The sequence below is a fragment of the Argopecten irradians genome, chromosome 4, assembly GCF_041381155.1.
Source record: "Argopecten irradians isolate NY chromosome 4, Ai_NY, whole genome shotgun sequence".
Taxonomy (NCBI): Eukaryota; Metazoa; Mollusca; class Bivalvia; order Pectinida; family Pectinidae; genus Argopecten; species Argopecten irradians.
Window position 1 is genome coordinate 51,935,494 of NC_091137.1, and position 24,366 is coordinate 51,959,859.

General features: G+C 36.2%; 3 protein-coding genes across 3 annotated transcripts in view; all 3 read right to left on the reverse strand.

Annotated features, from left to right (window-relative positions):
- The window catches only part of LOC138322355 (nucleoporin NUP188-like), a 217,793-nt gene extending 211,206 nt beyond the window's left edge, over positions 1 to 6,587 (reverse strand). The window contains exon 1 of the mRNA XM_069266395.1: positions 6,435 to 6,587. Within this exon, the coding sequence (XP_069122496.1) occupies positions 6,435 to 6,587 (153 nt within the window). The remainder of the gene's footprint in view (positions 1 to 6,434) is intronic.
- Positions 6,588 to 7,906: 1,319 nt separating this feature from the next.
- LOC138322356 (rotatin-like) lies at positions 7,907 to 9,910 on the reverse strand. Its single transcript, XM_069266396.1, has 5 exons — positions 9,898 to 9,910; positions 9,500 to 9,685; positions 9,129 to 9,304; positions 8,645 to 8,771; positions 7,907 to 7,977 (listed from the first exon to the last, which is right to left on the reverse strand). Exons 1-5 carry the CDS (start codon positions 9,908 to 9,910, stop codon positions 7,907 to 7,909), a joined length of 573 nt encoding a protein of 190 aa, XP_069122497.1.
- Positions 9,911 to 10,009: 99 nt separating this feature from the next.
- On the reverse strand, positions 10,010 to 22,555 carry LOC138321982 (rotatin-like). The gene is made up of 12 exons (XM_069266043.1): positions 22,416 to 22,555; positions 21,622 to 21,697; positions 21,200 to 21,328; positions 20,687 to 20,803; positions 18,014 to 18,280; positions 16,837 to 17,017; positions 16,496 to 16,542; positions 15,592 to 15,667; positions 15,138 to 15,318; positions 14,632 to 14,852; positions 10,492 to 10,632; positions 10,010 to 10,160 (listed from the first exon to the last, which is right to left on the reverse strand). Exons 1-12 carry the CDS (start codon positions 22,430 to 22,432, stop codon positions 10,105 to 10,107), a joined length of 1,509 nt encoding a protein of 502 aa, XP_069122144.1. The 5' UTR covers positions 22,433 to 22,555; the 3' UTR covers positions 10,010 to 10,104.
- Between the last annotated feature and the right edge of the window lie 1,811 nt (positions 22,556 to 24,366).

Sequence of the window (24,366 nt, forward strand, 5' to 3'; positions counted from 1 at the left end):
ATTCTCCAATACAAGAATTCTTGCTCCACATTCAACATCACACAACAGAGGTAAGAGTGTCATAATGGAAAAAGGAAGAAAAAAGACCCCTAATTTCAGGATAGAAATAACTGGAGATGAAACCTATAGACAAGAATTTTGGACAGAATGCAGAAAGTGAGAGGTAAACCTGATAATAACTGTAATATATTGGACAGCTTGTTGGACAATTACCTCCAGGACAAGGACAGAACACATAGAGAGACGCCAAGCTTCTGTACGTTCAAACAGGCAGAGAAGAAGGATGTAAACCAGAAATTGTTTGTCACAGCAGATTCATCTGTGACACGACTTTGTGAAGTTGCAGGGGACCATTCAAAAGTCTGTGAAGGACAGCTCGTCACAAAAAAAAGTAACAATGAAAGGTGATGCAGCATCTATACGCTTTTCGTGTACCAAAGATAAACATCATTCAATACTTTGGTCGTCCTCCCCATATTTACCTGACAACGAGTTTCTGGTCAATTATAGAATCTTTCATGGTATGGAATGCAGTGGAATGTTGCCAGTTCAGTATGAAAGATTTACCAATGGTGCTGGTCTTGGCCAATTAACCAAGGAAAAGAGAAAAAAATACTTTGACAACTACAAGGATCATGTTTGTGCAGAATATGAAGAGAGCATCAGCCATGCATTGGATGAAGAATGTTTAAGTTACGAGGAAACCGATGATACTATTGATATCATGACTGATGCAAGACATGGCTGGCGTAAAAATGCTAAAGACTCTAGTGTAGTAGCAATTGGGTACAAAACTCACAAAGTTTTGCATCACATACATGTGACCACAAGAGACGATCCGGTATCGCAGAGACATGAAAAAATTGGAACACAGACACTGTACAAAAAGTTTACAGAGAGGGATATATCAATCAATTTTCATGCACACGACAGAAACTTATCAATCAACAAAATGGTAAAAGATTCTGGAGTTACAAACCAAAATGACCCTTGGCATGCACTCAAAGCATTAAAAAGGGATCTGAGGTCAATATCAACTGGTCCAGCATAAAGCAAGGGGAAAACATGGTCGCCTCTCCCCCAGGATAAAATAGAACCTGTCACAACCCATGTCCATTGGTGTCTAAAACACAGTGAAGGTGACCCTAACCAACTGAAGATCAGTCTGGAAAACGTTGTTGCTCATTACCAAAACGACCACTCAGCATGTCACAGGAGCAGCAGGTGTAAAACAGATAGCAACTATGAACCTTCCAGACAGGTCATTGATGCTGTTGCTGCGAAATTGCTGTTTGGTGTGATAAAAAAATTCAGTTCTTTATAAATACCCACAAGATTACATTTTAGTTCGTGATACTTTTTATGTGGAAAGTTTTAGCAATTTCATGAATATATTTCAAGATAAAAGGATATGCTTCAGTGACAATCAGTACTTGGTGAGATCAAATTTAACTGTTCTGCATTGGAATGACAATGTGGATAGGAGATTTACTTCTATTTCACATCCCCGTGTACCCAATGCCTGGAGATCATCAAGGGAGAAAAAAGTTTACACAGATCCTGTGTATTACAATAGAACAAACATTTGGAACCGGTTTGTGGAGTCATTATTTAATTATTAACTGTGGATAACTTATTTAATTATTAACTGTGGATAACTTATTTAATTATTAACTGTGGATAACTTATTTAATTATTAACTGTGGATAACTTATTTAATTATTAACTGTGGATAACTTATTTAATTATTAACTGTGGATAACTTATTTAATTATTAACTGTGGATAACTTATTTAATTATTAACTGTGGATAACTTATTTAATTATTAACTGTGGATAACTTATTTAATTATTAACTGTGGATAACTTATTTAATTATTAACTGTGGAAAACTTATTTAATTATTAACTGTGGATAACTTATTTAATTATTAACTGTGGAAAACTGATTTAATTATTAACTGTGGAAAACTAACAATTCATTGATGAGCTGATTGGATATAATTGAAATATAATTGACATCGACACACATAAAACTGCCATCACAGTGTAGTGGTACTGGTATTGGGATTTGTTTACATCTCAGCTGTAGACCATGTGGTAAGTGTACTACAGCCCTAGCAACACAGCTACAGATAAGCCCCGCCTCCCTCCACCCCCTTATTAATTGCTGTCTGGTGGGATATTAAACTAGGTCGTCCTCGGCCTTTAAGCAAGTGTAAAAATTTAAACTGAAAACTTCACACACTACATTATTGTTTTGAAAAAGTGTGATAAATTAGCTAGGGTTGGAGATAAAAACTATGGTAGGTAGGGGTACTTGAAACATACATATTTTTTTGGCCTTATATGACGTGAGTATATAATTCAATAAAGTAAGGAAAAAAAACATAAAGGAAGTGATTTTATCAATTTGACATTATACAGTCCAACCCACTTAATACAAACTCGGATCGTACAAAATCTCATTTTATACGAATGAAATTGTATTCCCCTGCAACGTTTAGTACGAATCGGTTAAAAAAACAAAATCCTGTGTAATATGTAACGATATTTAAATTCCCATGGGTACAAATTTTGTGCTGTTTTAAACCCACATAATGCAAAGTGCCAAAACGAGGTAAGTTTTGCTAATTCCTTACTGCTGTGTGTCGACACATGCACTCCAATGATGTTTATACAGTGGAGAATCCTCACACAGGGGATGACCAATTTTCAATAGTCTAAAGTCTCAGTTTGTTACATATCCGTGTTTGTTGTACAAATGTTACTAAGTACGAAACCTGCATATTACAAAAGGATTTGAAGGGTTCCCAGGAATTCGTAATAACCGGGTTGGACTGTAATCTATGAAGTTCAAAAGAAGGTTTTTGAAAGTTTACCGTAATTTCCTGCGTATTGCCCGTGAGCTATACGATTTTTTACACCAGACGGTGCCTAATGCGGGCTATGTACCAATGCTGCTATCTGTGGAAACTATAACCAAATTTGAAAAATATGCTGGTTAGACTTTATAAATTATTTCAAATACACATGAAATAGCTAGTAACCCTTTTACTGTGCTTAAGTATTTTCACATGAGCCACATTTCTTTCATTTAAAACTACACCAGTACTATTGATAATATTACATGTCTTTGAATAAACCTATACCCCTTTGAAATGAAATCACTAATCATGCAGATTCACGTAATATTATTATTAGGGCTGGGTATTGGAAGGTCTAAAATGATACGAAAATCTAAATAAAAAATACTAGTTATAAATAATTCAGGGTTTTTGCCAGCTATTTTGGGAAAAGGACCCTGAGCAAAAATTGGGAAAACATTATCAGTGTTTTTAAAAAATTGGGAAATTATCATCATCATTTTAATGTAAGTCTGACTCAAAATATTCATTAACTATTGAGTCAGTGTTCAGAAATAAAAAAAAATGATAAATTTATCATTTCAATTATTTTTGATGCTGTATGTAATTGACGGATCACCAGTTGCCAATCAAACCGCACGTGATTTTGCGTTCTGTATTGTGTATGCTACGTTGTTTGCTCCGACATTGAATAAAAACATGTGCGTTTTCGAGCATGAGGCGTGGCTATTTTACACCTGTCGATCGGTCAATTTATATTGCATGTTAAAGATTTTCTCTATCAAAAAGAAAAGAGCAGACGAATTAGTATTTTTTGTTCAGTTACAAAAGTTGTTTTCTTTACACCATTACCACCATTAAAAAGCTTGAGCTTCTACTTTTACTTCAAGATAAAAATATGAAAATAATTAATTGCATCCAAAAAAATATCTGTGGCATATCGAATGAAGTACTGATTATACATGCACCAAAAGCAAAATAAATTATGGAGCGTCCAAAATAAAACACTTGGAACTAGAGCTGTTATCGTAGAGAAAATGTGCATCGCGATATCGTCAAAATTTGACGATATCGTCACGATAATATCGCGATTTTTGCCGAGTAAAATGTAAAAGGAATTTATGGAAATATAAGTCATGTTTGGGGGACCAATCATGAAAGTACAATATAGAGTGTAATTTGTAAATAAATAAAGTGAAACATTCATCAAAACGAACGTTTATTTGTGATACTTTTAATTATATGTTTGTTTACAAGTCAATCAGATTGTGTCCGTGTCCGACAGTGCAATGTTTTTATTTCCTTTCCAACTAACACATGATGGGTAATGGCTGACAACGATATCGTAGATATAAGTTTTTTTAACGATATCCTCGTCTCTTCTCTACAATCGTGATATATCGCGATGCCGATTCGCGATGCCGATATATGATAACAGCTCTACTTGGAACGTACAAATGTTACTGATCAATGCAGAAATTATGGTAAAATGCAAATACATGAGGCCTATGTAAATTGTCAAAGACGTTTGAAAATGTATACACAAACTACGATGTATGGATTCAAACAAAATTTTTTTAATTTACAACCGATACTTAACAAATTAAATAGCAGACGAAACCTCTGGCTCAACCCTACTGTCACTTACCACACTGAAAGTGGGCCACGTGTTAAAAATACCAATTGACAGGACCCAAGATAATGTGCCTATTGTGTTAATTAATTGGTGATTGCCATTTATAATCCTATTTTTATGTCTGGTTGATGTTTTGCGTCCGTACCCCGGTTATTTTCCTGCGCTCTCGGCCAGCCGACTCACCTGTCATGGCCGCCATTTCTCGGGTGCGTTTGATTGCAAAGTCCAAAAAGTTGTGGAACTTCGCCACTGAAATCAGGACGCTTCCGCGAACGTAAACTATTAAACAAGAGGCCCAGAGGGCCTGTATCGCTCACCTGGTTTGTAATGCCAAGTTATGTTCTAAATACAGGTTCATTGTTTCTTTTCTGAAATTTATTTATCTGTTCCCCTTCCCCCATGGATGTTTGTGGCCAAATTTGGTTACAATCCATGCAGAACTCTAGGACAAGTAGCGATTTATAGGATTTACCTCTATTTCCCCTATTGGGCCCCGCCCCTCCTGCCCCCGGGGAGTCAGAATCAAAATTTATACAAGTTCTGTTCCCCTTCCCCCAAGGATGTTTGTGGCCAAATTTGGTTACAATCCATGCAGAACTCTATGACAAGTAGCGACTTAAAGGCAATGTTGATGGACAGACGGACGGACGGACGCCTTCGGGCCAGGTGAGCTAAAAATGATGTTTCCCGTGTGGAATGGACTCGTACAGGACATTATATATTAATAACCGATACCGGAGGTACATTGTATATTGAGGCATCATTTGCGGTTTTAACTTAATGCCATAATTGGGAAAATAGTGACTGATTTGGGAAAATACAAAATGTACAGTGCTATTTTTCAATTGGGAATGGGTCCGTTTACCGGACCCTATAAAGGCCTGGCAAAAACCCTGTAATTAAATTTTAATATTTTTAATAATAATTTATAATTAATTCAAAATTTGAATAAATTAAATTTCAAAGAAATTAACTTTTGTTTTCTCTCTCTCTAAAATACATTTTGACTACTACTGTAACAGATTAAGAATATTTAAGTAATTAGTAAGTGCTTCTGTTGTGATGAAAATTAAGTACATTCATAATTGTGAAACATTTCAAACTAATTTCATCAAGCCCTAATTAATGCAGTATTTTTTCCAATATTTCATAGTATATGTTATACATTATATGTTGTCGCGATCCTTCGGTAACCTGTATATTAAGACACCTGTCTAATAAGACACATTTTTGTCTGTCCCTTGGGGTGTCTCATTACACAGGTTTGATTGTACTGTACTTTCAAGGATTACATCAACATATAACCCGCAGGCAATCTGCCGATGCGGGTTATCTGAAATATAATTTACAAAACCATAGAAAATGCCCAATTTTGCTTCCCAGGGGCTACACCCCAGTGTGGGTAATACGCAGGAAATTACGGTAGTCATGTTGACCCATTTTGAACCCACCCCTCAAGCCCCTTGGGGTCAGCCAGGACCGTTATTTGGATGTTGTGTTTAAATGCTATCTCAAGCTAATAATTCTAATCAAGTTTTACTCATTTCAAATTTAGCGGCAGCCTATCAACCCCAAAATGCAATATGCACAACTAGGGCCCTAGGGCATTCTGAATATGAAATTTGAGACACATCCCTTCAATACTTTGTGAAAAATAGCGGTAACAAGAACCGTTAATGGACGGAAGAAGGGACGGAAAACAGACCACAAAAAAAAGGTGATTTGAATAGCCCACCATTTGATTTAATTTGATACACCATAAAAAAAATCTAGAATATCTTGAAAGAAAATGATTGTGTTCATAAAGATTTTTACAATGAAAACCGTAACCAACTGAGTTTCTGAGAACTTTTTAGAAACATTAAATACGATGGTCACAGTCATTCAAATTTAAATAATTTGATTAATTTTCCTAAAGATTTCAATGTTTACCTTGTAGGGATGGTCCTCGTCCTGCCAGAAATTAATCACAACCTTGACACATAGCAGCAAATAGAGTCTCTCGGTGTAGAAATAGTCGCGGATCTTGTATACCAAGGCCTGTGTGTGTCGCTCATTGTTGAGTATGAGCTGAGAGGAAAACATTCAACTTTTTAAAAAAATTCTGAAACTTTTAGAGCAAAATGAACAGCTGTTTATACCTACTAATAGGAGATTTCAGAAAAGATGGCGATGACGTCACACAAAGGTACATCCGGGCGCTCAAAGGTACAACTCCGTATATCTGTACACATAAACATGTGGGAACACAGCCGCTTGAGATGTTTGTTTACATTTTATTGTAATAAATAGTACGGCAATCCGAGAACTATTGCGTTATTTTAATTTTTAAAAGTGTAAATAATAATATTTAACAATATTATATAAATATAAACATCTGGCATTCATATATTTTACTCTGTTTATACTCCATTTTCGACCGCCACGAGAAAAAAACAAGGTCGCCATTAGACCTACGTATAAACATTGACAGAATATTAAAAATATCAGCTTGAAATTATAAATTTAATTCCAAGTTTCCCGAAATATCATACTGACATTTTAATAAGCGATTACTGTTGTCTAAGTCTTACTTGGTAAACACCTTACGATGTGTGATTATGACCAAACTAAAATTTACCCCAAGCGCACGGCAGCCATTACGTACAGTACTGCCGAGATCCCGAATTTCGTCATTTTTCAGAGTCACAAAATTACGTATTTTGGATAACTTTTTCGTCAGAAATTTTGGAATTTAGTTAATGACATACACATGAGTCAGTTTATAGTTACTTTTTATAATATTTTAAAACAAAACTTCCGAGTAATTTAGGATTCTCGAAGCCGTGCGCAATGTGTCCTGGTCGGCATTTACAGTACTACGATCTAGCTATATTGTAGTCTATCTAACATGTATTCAAATTATTTAAAAGTAACATCACTTCAATGTGGGACTTCACATAGCAGCCCATGGAATAAAAGTGACCAAAAATTAAAAAAAAAAAACTCTCTACAGCATGAAATTGAACGATTTCACCATTTTATTTTTTCGAGATATCGGCAGCCATACTGTACGTCCACGTACATGTACATATAGATCTGCATTTACGTGTAACACAGTGGCTTATACCATTCCTTTAAAACAAGATATACATGGAAAATAACGAAATATATATATTTTACAAGTACTTATTGAGATATGTGTTGGTAATTACGTATTAATATTATTAATTTATCAACTATGGGCTGGGGCCCCGAGGTGATCTACCAGCGAAGCCATGCACGAGCGGCCGTGGTCTGGCCAGGTGGTTCACATTCGTTATATTTATATTAAATAGTATTGTGAACAGCTTTTTCATGTATAACAGAAACAAAATACATTGAAATCAGTTATCCATTCATAACTTTTTTCACTACATGGATTTCTACGTGGGAATAAAAAACGGGTACTTGTGACGGCCCGGCACCGCTTCGCAAGCTGGCTTCAACACTAAATCTACAGATATATTTAGCAATAAACAATTGTAAATATAAAAATATAAATGTCTGTCAACCTCTGAAACAATCAGAAAACATTCTAAAATCAGAATTTGCAAGTATGAAAGTGTATACTTTTGTCAACGTATCGATTGTGTAGCAGGGATGTACGTATCTGTTATTGTTTTTATTAGTCGCCATACTGTGTTTGTACCTTTGAGGACCCGGATGTAAACTTTCTGTGACGTCACGCCATCTTTTCTGAAATCTCCTATATGTTTGTTTCTTTTTTTCCCATGCGAAGACGATCAGGTCACGTGATATTTTCCAGAAATCGAGAGTCGATCGGGTCACGTGATATTTTCCAGAACAATTAAGACTTTCTGTGAACTTGTGTATAGTTTCGGTTTGTATTTATTGTAGGCCACATCAATTATTTTCATTTTTCATATTTTTTGTTTCGAAACTTCAACAGTTGGTATCAGTAACAACTTACCTGGCTTTAGTCAACATTTAATGCAGAGAACATGGTAATTTTCTGATGTGAGTGCAAAAAAAAACTGAAAAGTTATGAACATATAAAATGTCTTAAATTACGGGGCAAAAATATGTTGTAAAATATTTGGTATACCTAAAACCTTTTCAACTGGAACATCTGGAATCTAGGTGCTTGTGTTTTGACGTACCTGTTGGACAGTGAGCTATATATGTGGTAAGAAGGGAGAGAGTAGATGACATGACGGCCAAATCTAGTTGACACCAGGCCCACAGTCTGTGTAAAATGTTGTGTAGTCCAGAGTAGTAACACGCCATCTAAAGCACACAAAACAATACAACACATGTTTACAATGACTTACTCAGAATGTACTGCATGTATAATAGTTATGTATGTGTTAACTGTGGATGTTTTACATTGTACTCCAAAAATAATATCAATATTCACACCAGAAAGAAAGACTAATATCAACAACGTTGAGAAGGTAACATATATTTTCATCATTGAATTATTTTCTTATTTTTGAATCAATTAATCAGTTGGAGATGTCATATGTGATCAACATAAATAAACAAAGTTTGAAAACATCAAATTTTCAGCAAGAAATTCAGATAAATTCAGTACAAGAACAATAAAACCTCATATATCAGTAGTTAAGGAAGAGAACAATGTACCTTAGCCTCAAGGTTCTGGAAAATGAAGTTACGTAGAAGGTCGAATGTGAGTATGAGGTCATTCATCAGGGGGTCCTCCTTTTTTTTGGTGTTGGCTTTACCTGGCTGGAGAGATTCCATGTTGAGTTTGGTGTGAGTCTGTTTGATGTGGTCAATAACACTCTCCACAAGTCCCACTGCAACAATAAATTTGAGGATGAAGATGATGGAAAACAACCATTTTATGTCTCAATATCTATGGTTTCAAAAGGCCCATGGGCCCTTACTTTAATTAAGCAAACACTACGCCACAAAGCAAATTTATCAGCCAACACTATCAAAGATTACCAATACAAATGGATGTTATCAACAAATAAGATCATCAGACTTACACTGAAGAGCCGTGACCTTGGCAGAGCTGGATATGGCCAGCAGTGTCCGGAGAGCGGTAGCCGCGTGGACACGGTCAGTTTCTTTATAGTCTGTTGACTTGAGACACGAGTGTTCATACACGTTGATTAATACTTTACAGAGCTGGCTGCCCGTAGTTACCTCCCCTTCCTCACTATCTTTGGCATCTAAAAACATAGAGCTTTCAAAGTTTAATTCACAAAACATTTAAATCTGTCGAAACAGTTTCATCTCAACTTTCCGTAGAAGTGTCTTCTGTGCTGTAAGCAAACCAATTTCCACAGTGACAACTTATTTTGTGATTTCATATAAATTTTCCATGAAACTTAATTTCAGAATTTATAGCCAAAGTCTTAAATATCTCTGTTACGTAACTTGCCTGTGAAACACATGAACTTAGTTTAAATGCTGGCCTACAGTACTCTCTGCTTGCACTCTTTATAGTATCATTTAATGGTACCAACCTGACTTTAGAGAAGTATTAAGGAGGCCGGTGATGGTAATGGTATCCTCCGCTAACTGGGGTTGTCTCCCCACCAGTTTGCCCTCTTCACTAAAGAGTATCGACAGAAACTGTAAACAGTTGTCACACAGGGTCTTGTCCAGGGTGTAACCTTTTCTTCAGGACTGTGCATACAGTTTCTACAACGAAAATGGTCAGTACAACACATATTGTAAACAAAGAAATAAAGGACAGTGCATTGATGTACCATTGTTAATTTAGCTGTGCCATCTCAGTACCACTAAAATTATTAGAAAATGAGAATATCCAATTACTTTATGAGTCTAGTATAAAGTATTTTATGTCTGCCAATAAGTATCTTCCAGTGTATCATTTCTAAACCAGACATCATCGGGACCAGCATATTTGGCTGGTTAAGTGTTTTTAATTAATGAAATTAAGATCAAAGAAGATGTTGTATTCAGGATCCAACTTGGACTCTGTATTTAGAGATACACTTTAATATATTACCTGAGATAGATGTCCAGAGTGTGTGGCCAGCCATAGTAAAGCTGTGGAGAGCGGAGGCGCCCTGTAACTGTAGGAGGACGGTAAGGAAGGAGAGAACTGAACTCCACAAGGTGTGACAGCTTCCCTCAACATCTACAGAGCCTGGCAACACATTGTACAGAGTGTCAAATAAATAAATATTTACAAATTTATACTATTTTTCTTTTAAATATGATTTTCTTTCTAAAGCAATAAAGCATGAAGAAGTTATAACTCATTTCTTGATTGTATAGAAGTAGCAAAGCAAGCACAGACATCTGTTTTTATGGCCTAAATGATTTTACAACACCAAACAAATGTAAGGTTCCCTGTGTAAATCTATAGTAACAGAGAAAGTTCGTTTTGCTGTTTTGCCTTGTGGCCCTGTGTAAACATTAGTAATAGAGAAAGTTCCTTTTGCTGTTTTGCCTTGTGGCCCTGTGTAAACATTAGTAATAGAGAAAGTTCATTTTGCTGTTTTGCCTTGTGGCCCTGTGTAAACATTAGTAACAGAGAAAGTTCATTTTGCTGTTTTGCTTTGTGGCCCTGTGTAAACATTAGTAATAAAGAAAGTTCATTTTGCTGTTTTGCCTTGTGGCCCTGTGTAAACATTAGTAACAGAGAAAGTTCATTTTGCTGTTTTGCTTTGTGGCCCTGTGTAAACATTAGTAACAGAGAAAGTTCATTTTGCTGTTTTGCTTTGTGGCCCTGTGTAAACATTAGTAACAGAGAAAGTTCATTTTGCTGTTTTGCTTTGTGGCCCTGTGTAAACATTAGTAATAAAGAAAGTTCATTTTGCTGTTTTGCCTTGTGGCCCTGCGTAAACATTAGTAACAGAGAAAGTTCATTTTGCTGTTTTGCTTTGTGGCCCTGTGTAAACATTAGTAATAGAGAAAGTTCATTTTTGCTGTTTTGCTTTGTGGCCCTGTGTAAACATTAGTAACAGAGAAAGTTCATTTTGCTGTTTTGCTTTGTGGCCCTGTGTAAACATTAGTAACAGAGAGAGTTCATTTTGCTGTTTTGCTTTGTGGCCCTGTGCCTTGTGGCCCTGTGTAAACATTAGTAACAGAGAAAGTTCATTTTGCTGTTTTGCCTTGTGGCCCTGTGTAAACATTAGTAACAGAGAAAGTTCATTTTGCTGTTTTGCTTTGTGGCCCTGCGTAAACATTAGTAACAGAGAAAGTTCATTTTGCTGTTTTGCTTTGTGGCCCTGTGTAAACATTAGTAATAAAGAAAGTTCATTTTGCTGTTTTGCCTTGTGGCCCTGTGTAAACATTAGTAATAGAGAAAGTTCATTTTGCTGTTTTGCTTTGTGGCCCTGCGTAAACATTAGTAACAGAGAAAGTTCGTTTTGCTGTTTTGCTTTGTGGCCCTGGCGTAAACATTAGTAACAGAGAAAGTTCATTTTGCTGTTTTGCTTTGTGGCCCTGCGTAAACATTAGCAACAGAGAAAGTTAATTTTGCTGTTTTGCCTTGTGGCCCTGTGCCTTGTGGCCCTGTGTAAAACATTAGTAATAGAGAAAGTTCATTTTGCTGTTTTGTTTTGTGGCCCTGTGTAAACATTAGTAATAGAGAAAGTTAATTTTGCTGTTTTGCCTTGTGGCCCTGTGTAAACATTAGTAACAGAGAAAGTTCATTTTGCTGTTTTGCTTTGTGGCCCTGTGTAAACATTAGTAACAGAGAAAGTTCGTTTTGCTGTTTTGCCTTGTGGCCCTGCGTAAACATTAGTAACAGAGAAAGTTCATTTTGCTGTTTTGCCTTGTGGCCCTGTGCCTTGTGGCCCTGTGTAAACATTAGTAATAAAGAAAGTTCATTTTGCTGTTTTGTTTTGTGGCCCTGTGTAAACATTAGTAATAGAGAAAGTTCATTTTGCTGTTTTGCCTTGTGGCCCTGTGCCTTGTGGCCCTGTGTAAACATTAGTAACAGAGAAAGTTCATTTTGCTGTTTTGTTTTGTGGCCCTGTGTAAACATTAGTAATAGAGAAAGTTAATTTTGCTGTTTTGCTTTGTGGCCCTGTGTAAACATTAGTAATAGAGAAAGTTAATTTTGCTGTTTTGCCTTGTGGCCCTGTGTAAACATTAGTAACAGAGAAAGTTCATTTTGCTGTTTTGCTTTGTGGCCCTGTGTAAACATTAGTAATAGAGAAAGTTCATTTTGCTGTTTTGTTTTGTGGCCCTGTGTAAACATTAGTAATAGAGAAAGTTAATTTTGCTGTTTTGCTTTGTGGCCCTGTGTAAACATTAGTAACAGAGAAAGTTCATTTTGCTGTTTTGCTTTGTGGCCCTGTGTAAACATTAGTAACAGAGAAAGTTCATTTTGCTGTTTTGCTTTGTGGCCCTGTGTAAACATTAGTAATAGAGAAAGTTCATTTTGCTGTTTTGCTTTGTGGCCCTGTGTAAACATTAGTAACAGAGAAAGTTCATTTTGCTGTTTTGCTTTGTGGCCCTGTGTAAACATTAGTAATAGAGAAAGTTCATTTTGCTGTTTTGCTTTGTGGCCCTGTGTAAACATTAGTAATAGAGAAAGTTCATTTTGCTGTTTTGCTTTGTGGCCCTGTGTAAACATTAGTAACAGAGAAAGTTAATTTTGCTGTTTTGCTTTGTGGCCCTGTGTAAACATTAGTAATAGAGAAAGTTCATTTTGCTGTTTTGTTTTGTGGCCCTGTGTAAACATTAGTAATAGAGAAAGTTAATTTTGCTGTTTTGCTTTGTGGCCCTGTGTAAACATAAGTAATAGAGAAAGTTCATTTTGCTGTTTTGTTTTGTGGCCCTGTGTAAACATTAGTAATAGAGAAAGTTAATTTTGCTGTTTTGCCTTGTGGCCCTGTGTAAACATTAGTAACAGAGAAAGTTCATTTTGCTGTTTTGCTTTGTGGCCCTGTGTAAACATTAGTAACAGAGAAAGTTCATTTTGCTGTTTTGCCTTGTGGCCCTGCGTAAACATTAGTAACAGAGAAAGTTCATTTTGCTGTTTTGCCTTGTGGCCCTGCGTAAACATTAGTAACAGAGAAAGTTCATTTTGCTGTTTTGCCTTGTGGCCCTGTGCCTTGTGGCCCTGTGTAAACATTAGTAATAGAGAAAGTTCATTTTGCTGTTTTGTTTTGTGGCCCTGTGTAAACATTAGTAATAGAGAAAGTTAATTTTGCTGTTTTGCTTTGTGGCCCTGTGTAAAACATAAGTAATAGAGAAAGTTCATTTTGCTGTTTTGTTTTGTGGCCCTGTGTAAACATTAGTAATAGAGAAAGTTAATTTTGCTGTTTTGCCTTGTGGCCCTGTGTAAACATTAGTAATAGAGAAAGTTAATTTTGCTGTTTTGCTTTGTGGCCCTGTGTAAACATTAGTAATAGAGAAAGTTCATTTTGCTGTTTTGCCTTGTGGCCCTGTGTAAACATTAGTAACAGAGAAAGTTCATTTTGCTGTTTTGCTTTGTGGCCCTGTGTAAACATTAGTAACAGAGAAAGTTAATTTTGCTGTTTTGCCTTGTGGCCCTGTGTAAACATTAGTAACAGAGAAAGTTCATTTTGCTGTTTTGCTTTGTGGCCCTGTGTAAACATTAGTAATAAAGAAAGTTCATTTTGCTGTTTTGCTTTGTGGCGTTGTGATTGTCAACTACTGTGTGGTAATTAGGAAGACATTAGAAAACATGACCCATGTTATGAACATTAGCATTTACTTAGTTTATTTATAATAATACGAGTAGTGTTAACATTAGGCTAATAACTCAACAACAAAATTATAAAACTTGTTTTACAGTTACATAAGAATTAAAATCTGTTTTAGTTAAATTATGTATGGAATGAAATGCAAGTTACCTACTCTAGTGTATAGTTATCTACCTTGCCCTTGAATTAAATTTCCTTGGCCTGTACACTCCTGTTGTAACCTTTATAAGAATTACTTACTCTAAGCTACAGTTACCAAATCTTGCCTACCCTGAGTTACCTCCCCTTGTCCTAAGTTACTTTCCTTGGCCTAAAGCTACCTAACCTCACTTAGCATAATCTATTCTCACCTAAAGTGACCTATTTTCACATACAGTTTACATATCCTCACCAACAATTCCCTATGATCACCTACAGTTAATTACCTTGTTACAGTTACCTAAGCTGTTACAATTACCTACCCTCAAATCGTATAGTGAGGAGAGCTGCAGTCGACCTGATGAAATCCTCGTTGCCCAGCAATTCCTGTCTGATAGGGGTGTCATATACCACACATGCCCGCAGCAGATCCAAGATGGCAGAGTACATGTGCAGCAGGTCACAGAAGACAAGCTCCAGTTGATCTGAACATCCTTCCTCCATCTCGGTCATGTAGGCATCTAACAGGTTGGTGTCCACCATACTAAATACATAAGGTCACAAGTCATGTCTCCCACATATATATATATATCTATATATTCATACTTTAGTTAAATGAAGAGTCCTGTTTAAAGTCCCGTACATTAGTTGTTGATCACCATAATCGAGATAAAACGGCACAAGGTGACAACTTATACAAGTAAGGCATGCCTTATTTATGTCAGTTGTCACCTTGTTAAAGGAGGATGAATAATGAAAAGTGGAAGAATACAACCCTAAAATGTAGATAATTTCCCCTTCAGAAAAGTATAAAGTTTGTAAAACCTACTTGGTGAGGACTTGTACATAAGAATCCTTCCTCAGACAGGTGAATGTGTCCTGTGGTGCCAGTATGACAAGGTTACGCAGGAAGTGACAGACGGACGACACAAGGGACGGTGTGGCTATACTCTGGTACTCCAGCTGTTCCCCTGTCAGGGTACTACTGCTACTGTTGGCTGTGCCGGGCTCTACAGGATAATACACAATGTTAACGCTGACTTCTTATTGACTAATTACTTATACATAGATGGTAAATCCATACAGAATTTAAGCAATTTTACAATAAAATATTTCTGATACAGAAATTCAGGCACTTAAACATTTTTATAAACAGAATTTTGAATGTAATATTGACCTTATTTAACTTTGATGGATAGAATTCTTAATCTCAACCATAACATTGAGCAGACTAAAGCCTATATGTTTAATTTGAGAGTTTGTAATTAGGTGGATGATCTAACCTATGGTGGAGTGGCGCGTCTTACTGCTGCTGGAGACTGAAGTCTGATGGATACGTCCCCTCGACTTGGACCTCAGCTGTAAACAGATATTGTATTAATGTCTCCTTATCAATGGTACTGGTCGGCAACCAATTCTCGCCAAGTACTCATTCTCGCTATGGCATGTGTATTTGTTTGGTTGCACACTAATTTTAATTAATAGCCATCTTCTGATAGAAGACACATGCAGGTTTCTGAAAAGTATTGCTTGAAAATTTGGGTTTAATCATACAAATACAGAACACACTTTAATCAAATACATCAGATGATTCTAACACAGTAGAATCGAATACTGACATTGTATCAAATACATTTTATGGTCCTGTCCTTTTATAGTATACAAAATATTACAATCTTGTGTTGAACATTGAGACATCACACTGTCTAAGATAAAATATTGATCCTGACAGTGTGACCAATCGACACTATTGGTAATAATTGACTGGACACTACTAAAATATGTATTCAATTAGCATGGAAGAAAACTCAAGTCAAATTCATATCCATGTAAATATATGACAAATGTCCAATCATAGAAATAAGTATTTTGTAGTCCCGCCGACTTTGACTATCTGTTGATTTATTGTATACAAATGTGATAGCTAGAATGGGTACTTGGCGAGCACTGGTCCCTGACCAGTAGATATAATGTATCCACAGTATGACTGACCAGTAGATATAATGTATCCACAGTATGACTGACCAATAGATATAATGTATCCACAGTATGACTGACCAGTAGATATAATGTATCCACAGTATGACTGACCAGTAGATATAATGTATCCACAGTATGACTGACCAGTAGATATAATGTATCCACAGTATGACTGACCAGTAAAGCTTGTATTAAAGTTGTCCTCACCTGATTGCTGCCTGAGGTACTCTGAAGACCATCAGTTCCAAACTCAGCTGAAAAGTAAACATAATTCATTTTTACAAAGTCAATATTTAAAATATGTACAAAATAAAAATCTATGACATAAGGACACTAAAATCTAATTGATATAAATTCTGATCCTGAAGACTGGGACCTTGACCTTTAATCCTATAAGATGATGACCTTGACTTTCGTCTCTGTAAGGCAGTAGTCTTGACCTTTTACTACCTTGACCTTTGACACACTACATAGCTATGTACAGAAGAATGTTGATTCTGACCCTCTGGTGACCTTGAGGTGACCTTGACATTTAGTGTATTACATACCTACTGTAGAGAGTGTTGAGTCTGACCCTGAGGTGGACAGATGGCTGACCGGTACCTCTAGAGCACTGACCGGCTGGATGGTAGGCTGGGCGTAGAAGTTACACAACAAGACGAGCATCTCGTGGTAAAACTGGCTGTGATGTATCAGGGCCAACAGAGCGGTGAGGCCAACCAGGGACACCTTGTTGACAAGATCAAATACTTATTTTAAAATTGTAAATAGATAACAAACCTGATGATATAGTTGGTGGGGGAGTAATTTGATATTCAAATATTTCTTTCCCAAGTGTAGCCAACTAGCAACCAAAGATGCCTGGTGTTCAAAAGGTAATTAGGTTAATCACAGTTTATGACAATATTTGTTTGTAAAACTAACTGGGCAAAACTTGGGGGACCATTCGAAAGTTCATCATTCTTAAAGATGCTCCACCGCCGACAGAGCATAAATGATATTCATCATTTGAACAATAATTGGTGTTTAATCATGTATGTATATGTCTAATTATCACACAAAATATATGAAATAATTTATTTTGCTTTTGGTGCATGCACAATTAGTATTTCATTCCATATAGGATATAGTGACATAGAATTCTTTCAGGATGCAATTAATTATTTTTTATATTTTCAACTTAAAGTAAAATAAGAAGCTCAAAATTTTCAATGGTGGTAATGGTGTAAAGTAAGTAACTTTTGTAACTGAAGAAAAAAACCTTATTATTTGCTCCAGTTTTCAATAGTGAAAAAATACAATTTTGTCAGCGGTGGAGCATCTTTAACTTGCTGATGTTAGAGAAGATACATGTGAAATGAAATGGAAATTGATGTGATTAAGCTACCAGAATTACATCTTTTGAACAACTGGACTCGGGTGGTAAACATGGGATTAATGATTGTCTTTCCTTGAAGCACTATTAAATGGGCACAAGTTTCTGCTATCACAAGGGAACATAATATGAATATAACAATCTCCAAAACAGTAGATGCACTAACCATAGTAAGCACAATATACATGTACAGAGTGGTAACCATCCTTTGTTAAATGACCTTGATATACATCTATATAGCAGATTATATGACATTAACAAAGAACAGTTTCTCATCCTACTTAATACAAATTGAACTTCGTAACATGTGTCCTCAGTAAATGGTTAACAATTAGATATGCAGTGTTTACCTCAAATTCTGTGTCTGTGACGATTGGCCCTTGCCACACATTCTGTTCCAGCTCAACGCTGCCACATGGCATCGTCTGTGATGTCATGTTCACCAGGAGCAATGCTGCCTGCTGACGAACCATGCTGCATTCTGCTTGATCCAGAAGTATGCTGAACGCTGCTCCCCAAATGCCCCCTGGGATATGTTTACAGTGGGATGTCATAACGATACGACCTGATTCTGTAGAGGTGAGTGCGACAGCTATACCGAGTCCAGCAGCCCTGACCTGTCATAGATACATTTAGTGTGTATAATACCGTAATTTGGGATAATTAATTAATTTTGCCATTTTAGCACTCGACATGGTCTCATGTTAAAACTGAAATTCATTATCTTATCTACAGTAGATTCATGAAAAATGACATTCTATCCCCTAAATATAATTTTCAGTCATAATTATACTATAAATACAACATCTATGAACATCTTTGATAAAAACATCAATTTTACCATTGAATAAACATATATACAAGTGCATGTAACTGTATGTGCAATTACCAGGACTGAGTTTCACTAAAGGTCGTAAGTCTACACGTAGACGTAAACGTAGACGTAGACGTAAGTTACGTCTAAAACGTGTTTCACTAAAGGTCGTAACTTTACGTGAAGTGAAGTTACGATTAATTTTACACGTAAATCTACGTCTACTTTGGAGTACACGTAGAATTAAACGTAACCCACTTCACAACAACATTGCGCTATTTTTCTGACTGAGAGAACATCGAATAAGTTTCCGGTTGAGTAGAAATCGATATTTTAGATACTTAAGCCGGTCATTTACAACACTGACCGTTCAAACAGGTTTAAAATCAGCAGCAGACGTCTTTGTTGATTACGGATGCAATCACGTCAAACTAAAGGAAAAACCAAGTGACGGATCTTTGATCCGGATGCATTATTCACCCAACACTTCGAAAATGCGAAATAAAATATAAATAAATAGAAATACCATGTCCTATGCAGCTGTAATAAATGGTATTTTTTTCAGAACAATAATATTGTAATGGGAACAAAAAAGGTTTAAAACTATTTAGGAACTAATTCGCCTGTTATGAGTATTGTACATGTGCATATGTACATGTAGATGTACATAATGTATCGTTACTCTACCGAAGAATACATAGAGATATAAGTAAATCAAACTCTCTTGTTGAATGTTAGCCGAAAATGTGTAGTTTATTATTGCATTGCATGATGTTATAACAAATACACATTGTACATTTTCTGAATTGAATATGAAACTGATTGAAACGATAACGAAGTAAGTCTTCTCTAATAATGAGTGCCATACATGACCCAAGAATCTGTTATTTTTATCATTCTAGCATTGATAGAAGTTTATATTATAGTAATCTGTCTTAAAATTATAGATTACATAACATCGGAGACACGCATTACCTTCCGCGGCTTAATTCTTACAATAAATATCAATCAGAGATTGCTTCTAAATTACATTTATTAGTGGTCAGTTGAAAAAACATGTAAACAGCAAGATTAAATTACCATGCTTTTTAATCACATAAGAGCGTATATCGATTCTATTTTTGAATATATCAATTGGTATACAGGTGTCTTGTTGATTTCGATTATTAGTCAACGATTTGCCGATTTGTCATAATTTAGATTTTAGAATGGCAGACATGAGTTAAACGATGCCTTTTGTTGAATTTGCGAGCGCCGAAAAAGTACGATTTAGAATGGCTGAGATGAGTTTTACAATTCACTTTGTTGAATTTGCGAGCGCCGTAGTTCGTGTCACGTATTGAATTTTCATTATTAAAAATTTGAACATTACGTGCTTGAACGTTTTAGGAAACGCGCTGCGCAGTGGAAAATGTTCTAAATGAAGCAGGAGGACCCTTTTTTCTTTAAATGTGCATTTTTAAAACAATTCACTCGGCAAAAAAAAAAAGGGGGGGGGGGGGCAATGCCCCCATGCCCCCATGCTCCCCCGCTTCTTACGACCCTGTCAAATATTAGGATATCCCGATAAATGGTCGATAGGTAATTATATATCCCGTTACATGGTGACCAAATAGTAGGATAATTCCGATAAATCTCTATCTCTTTTTAATAATAATTAACGATTTTTAATACATGTTACATACATGTAAATTCAGTCCTACAAAAATCACTCCTGGCAATTTGTAAAATGGAGTAAGCATCGATTTTTATACAAATATTTTTTCATGTCAAATATATGGCATGTTTAGTTTTGTACACGATAAAACATATCAAATAGATAACAAGCCGGAATACAAAAAGTTTTAAAACACCCGCCAAATTTGATCGGGCACCAAGTCGCATCAGCCAATCAGACGTGATGTTACAAATTGATTTTCAGACGTAAGTTACGCAAAATCCTACGTCTACGTTTACACGTACGTGCAGAGTTACGCCCTTTAGTGAAACACATCTTACGCACACGTAAGTTCGGACGTAAGGTCTACGTTTACGTCTAAGTCTACGTGTAGACTTACGACCTTTAGTGAAACTCAGTCCAGATCTTTACATGAATCTCACCAGGAACAAAAACATTTATCTTGGGTTTAATTCTAGAGCTCACTGATGGTAGGTAGAGTTTGGGACCAGACCCTAAATATCATTTGACTTATGACTATCACATGCTCACCTCTGGGTCTCTGTATGCCCATAATGTTAACATCCATACAAGGCCCGAGTCTCCTGCTGCTACACTACGGGACGGGTCAGACTTCTGCTGCTGGTGAGACCAAAGTCTTGCCCAATTCTGTCAAATATACACAAATTATTTCCCTGTAAAATATACACACATCATCACACTGTCAAATATACACACATTATCTCCATCAAATAATACACACATTATCTCCCGTCACTCAGCAGTTCTATCAAATATACACACATTACCTCCCGTCACTCAGCAGTTCTATCAAATATACACACATCATGATCATTTCCATCAAATATACACACACTGTATCTTTTACTGTGTTTAGTGATTCCATACACAAATTTTCTACCATTTTTGACAAATGTACGCATTTAATTATGTTATATACCCGTAATGTTAATCTAAGTATGTAACCGATGAAAACTATTTTAATGAATACACTTTATAATAAACTTATCGATTATTTTCTGTAATAAGTATACAAGTTGTTACCTTGTCGTCAGAGTATGTGGCCATCTCGTGTGCCAGGTGTCGCAGACAGAGTGTAGCAGACTTTGTGACACCCTTTCCCATGTAGGACATTGATGTTCCACCACGTCCAATGTGAAAGGCAGATACAACCTAAATAAGTCAATGTCAAAATGTTTCAGTGATGTATTCCGAATTACTCAAAGGATATTGATAGGGTATGTTTACTGTGAAAGCTATGGTGAAATTCCACAAGCTTTTGTAATTTGAATCTGGAGATGCCATTTAAACTGTCAGTTATGAATAATATAAACTTTTGCGATATAAATTTAGGAATGCCCTCAGTCAAGTTTAACTAAACTGAAAATGAGTCATTTCTGCAGAGCAAATCAAAATTGGGCTTTAGGTATAAATGATAATGCAAACTGTATAATAAATAAACCTACCTCCAGTAAACAATGGAGGACCTGTGAACACAGTGCCCCACTGTCTAACTCAGTACTCTCATGACTCCAGCCTGGCCTAGAACACAAGACAAACTTTCCATGACTTTACTAATTCACAAAAACTTTCACAAGGGTTCAGACTCAGACTCATGTTGAATTATTTTATTCTCCTTAATGTATGAATAAGTAAGAGTTTTGTGTAATTGTTTGTCTTTGTCTATTTCATTTTCACAACATTCCAGTAGTTACTTTCATCCTCAAAAATATCATATCTATTGAAATTTTTTTTCTTAAAGATACTCCACAGCTGACAAATGGTTATTTTTCACTATCAAAAACAGGAGCAGATGATTTAGTATTTTTCTTCAGTTTCAGAAGTTACTTACTTTACATCATTATTACCACCATTGAAAAGTTTTAAGCTTCTTATTTTACTTCAAGTTAAAAATATAAAAAAAATAATGAATTGCATCTCAAAAAAAAATTCTGTGGCACTATATCCTATATGGAATGAAGTACTGATTGTGTATTCACCAAAAACAAAATAATTCATTTTATATCATTTTTTGTGTTAATTAGACATACATAAACACGATTTAACACCAATTACTGTTCAAATGATGAGTATTATTTATGCTCTGTCAACGGTGGAGCATCTTTAACATTTGCATGGAATGATACTTCCTCAGTAAACAAATGATAAGTCTGCTGACAAATCATTCCATGTAAAAGTAAAAATTCTAGCAGCATTTAATACTATTATTTGATACAGAATCTGAAAAGCTTGAGCTAACCTGGCAGTGATGTGCATCAGACATTGAAGAGTTCCTTCAAGGGAGGCAAGATTGTAGAAATGAGGGGCGTCCGTCACATTGAGGCGCTGAATCAGTTGATGGGATAGGTCTCCTCTCAGCTGCTGAATCTTCAGTCTAGGTAACAAACCAATAGCAAGCTACAATATACTGGGGTTTACTGATTATCAAATAATCAATCACAATCCATAGGGTAACAAATCACTAGGGGACACTAGTGTGGGGTTTAATAATTGTTGTGTGTGTGTGTGAATGTCTATATGTTTTGGGAGGCTATGGTATGTTTGTGTTGTGTGTGTGTGAATGTCTATATGTTTTGGGAGGCTGTGGTATGTTTGTGTTGTGTGTGTGAATGTCTATATGTTTTGGGAGGCTGTGGTATGTTTGTGTTGTGTGTGTGAATGTCTATATGTTTTGGGAGGCTGTGGTATATTTGTGTTGTGTGTGTGAATGTCTATATGTTTTGGGAGGCTGTGGTATATTAGTGTTGTGTGTGTGAATGTCTATATGTTTTGGGAGGCTGTGGTATATTAGTGTTGTGTGTGTGAATGTCTATATGTTTTGGGAGGCTGTGGTATGTTTGTGTGTGTGTGTTTGAATGTCTATATGTTTTGGGAGGCTGTGGTATGTTTGTGTGTGTTGTGTGTGTGTGAATGTCTATATGTTTTGGGAGGCTATGGTATGTTTGTGTTGTGTGTGTGTGTGAATGTCTATATGTTTTGGGAGGCTGTGGTATGTTTGTGTTGTGTGTGTGTGAATGTCTATATGTTTTGGGAGGCTATGGTATGTTTGTGTTGTGTGTGTGTGTGAATGTCTATATGTTTTGGGAGGCTGTGGTATGTTTGTGTTGTGTGTGTGTGAATGTCTATATGTTTTGGGAGGCTATGGTATGTTTGTGTTGTGTGTGTGTGTGAATGTCTATATGTTTTGGGAGGCTGTGGTATGTTTGTGTTGTGTGTGTGTGTGTGAATGTCTATATGTTTTGGGAGGCTGTGGTATGTTTGTGTTGTGTGTGTGTGTGAATGTCTATATGTTTTGGGAGGCTGTGGTATGTTTGTGTTGTTGTGTGTGTGAATGTCTATATGTTTTGGGAGGCTGTGGTATGTTTGTGTGTGTGTGTGTGAATGTCTATATGTTTTGGGAGGCTGTGGTATGTTTGTGTTGTGTGTGTGTGAATGTCTATATGTTTTGGGAGGCTGTGGTATGTTTGTGTTGTGTGTGTGAATGTCTATATATGTTTTGGAAGGCTGTGGCATGTTTGTTGTTGTGTGTGTGAATGGCTATATGTTTTGGGAGGCTGTGGTATGTTTGTGTTGTGTGTGTGTGAATGTATATATGTTTTGGGAGGCTGTGGTATGTTTGTGTTGTGTGTGTGTGAATGTCTATATGTTTTGGGAGGCTGTGGTATGTTTGTGTTGTGTGTGTGAATGTATATATGTTTTGGGAGGCTGTGGTATGTTTGTGTTGTGTGTGTGAATGTATATATGTTTTGGGAGGCTGTGGTATGTTTGTGTTGTGTGTGTGAATGTCTATATGTTTTGGGAGGCTGTGGTATGTTTGTGTTGTGTGTGTGTGAATGTCTATATGTTTTGGGAGGCTGTGGTATGTTTGTGTTGTGTGTGTGTGAATGTCTATATGTTTTGGGAGGCTGTGGTATGTTTGTGTTGTGTGTGTGAATGTCTATATGTTTTGGGAGGCTGTGGTATGTTTGTGTTGTGTGTGTGTGAATGTCTATATGTTTTGGGAGGCTGTGGTATGTTTGTGTTGTGTGTGTGTGAATGTCTATATGTTTTGGGAGGCTGTGGTATGTTTGTGTTGTGTGTGTGAATGTCTATATGTTTTGGGAGGCTGTGTATATGTTTTATGTTTATGTTGTGTGTGAGTGTGAATGTCTATATGTTTTGGGAGGCTGTGGTATGTTTGTGTTGAGTGT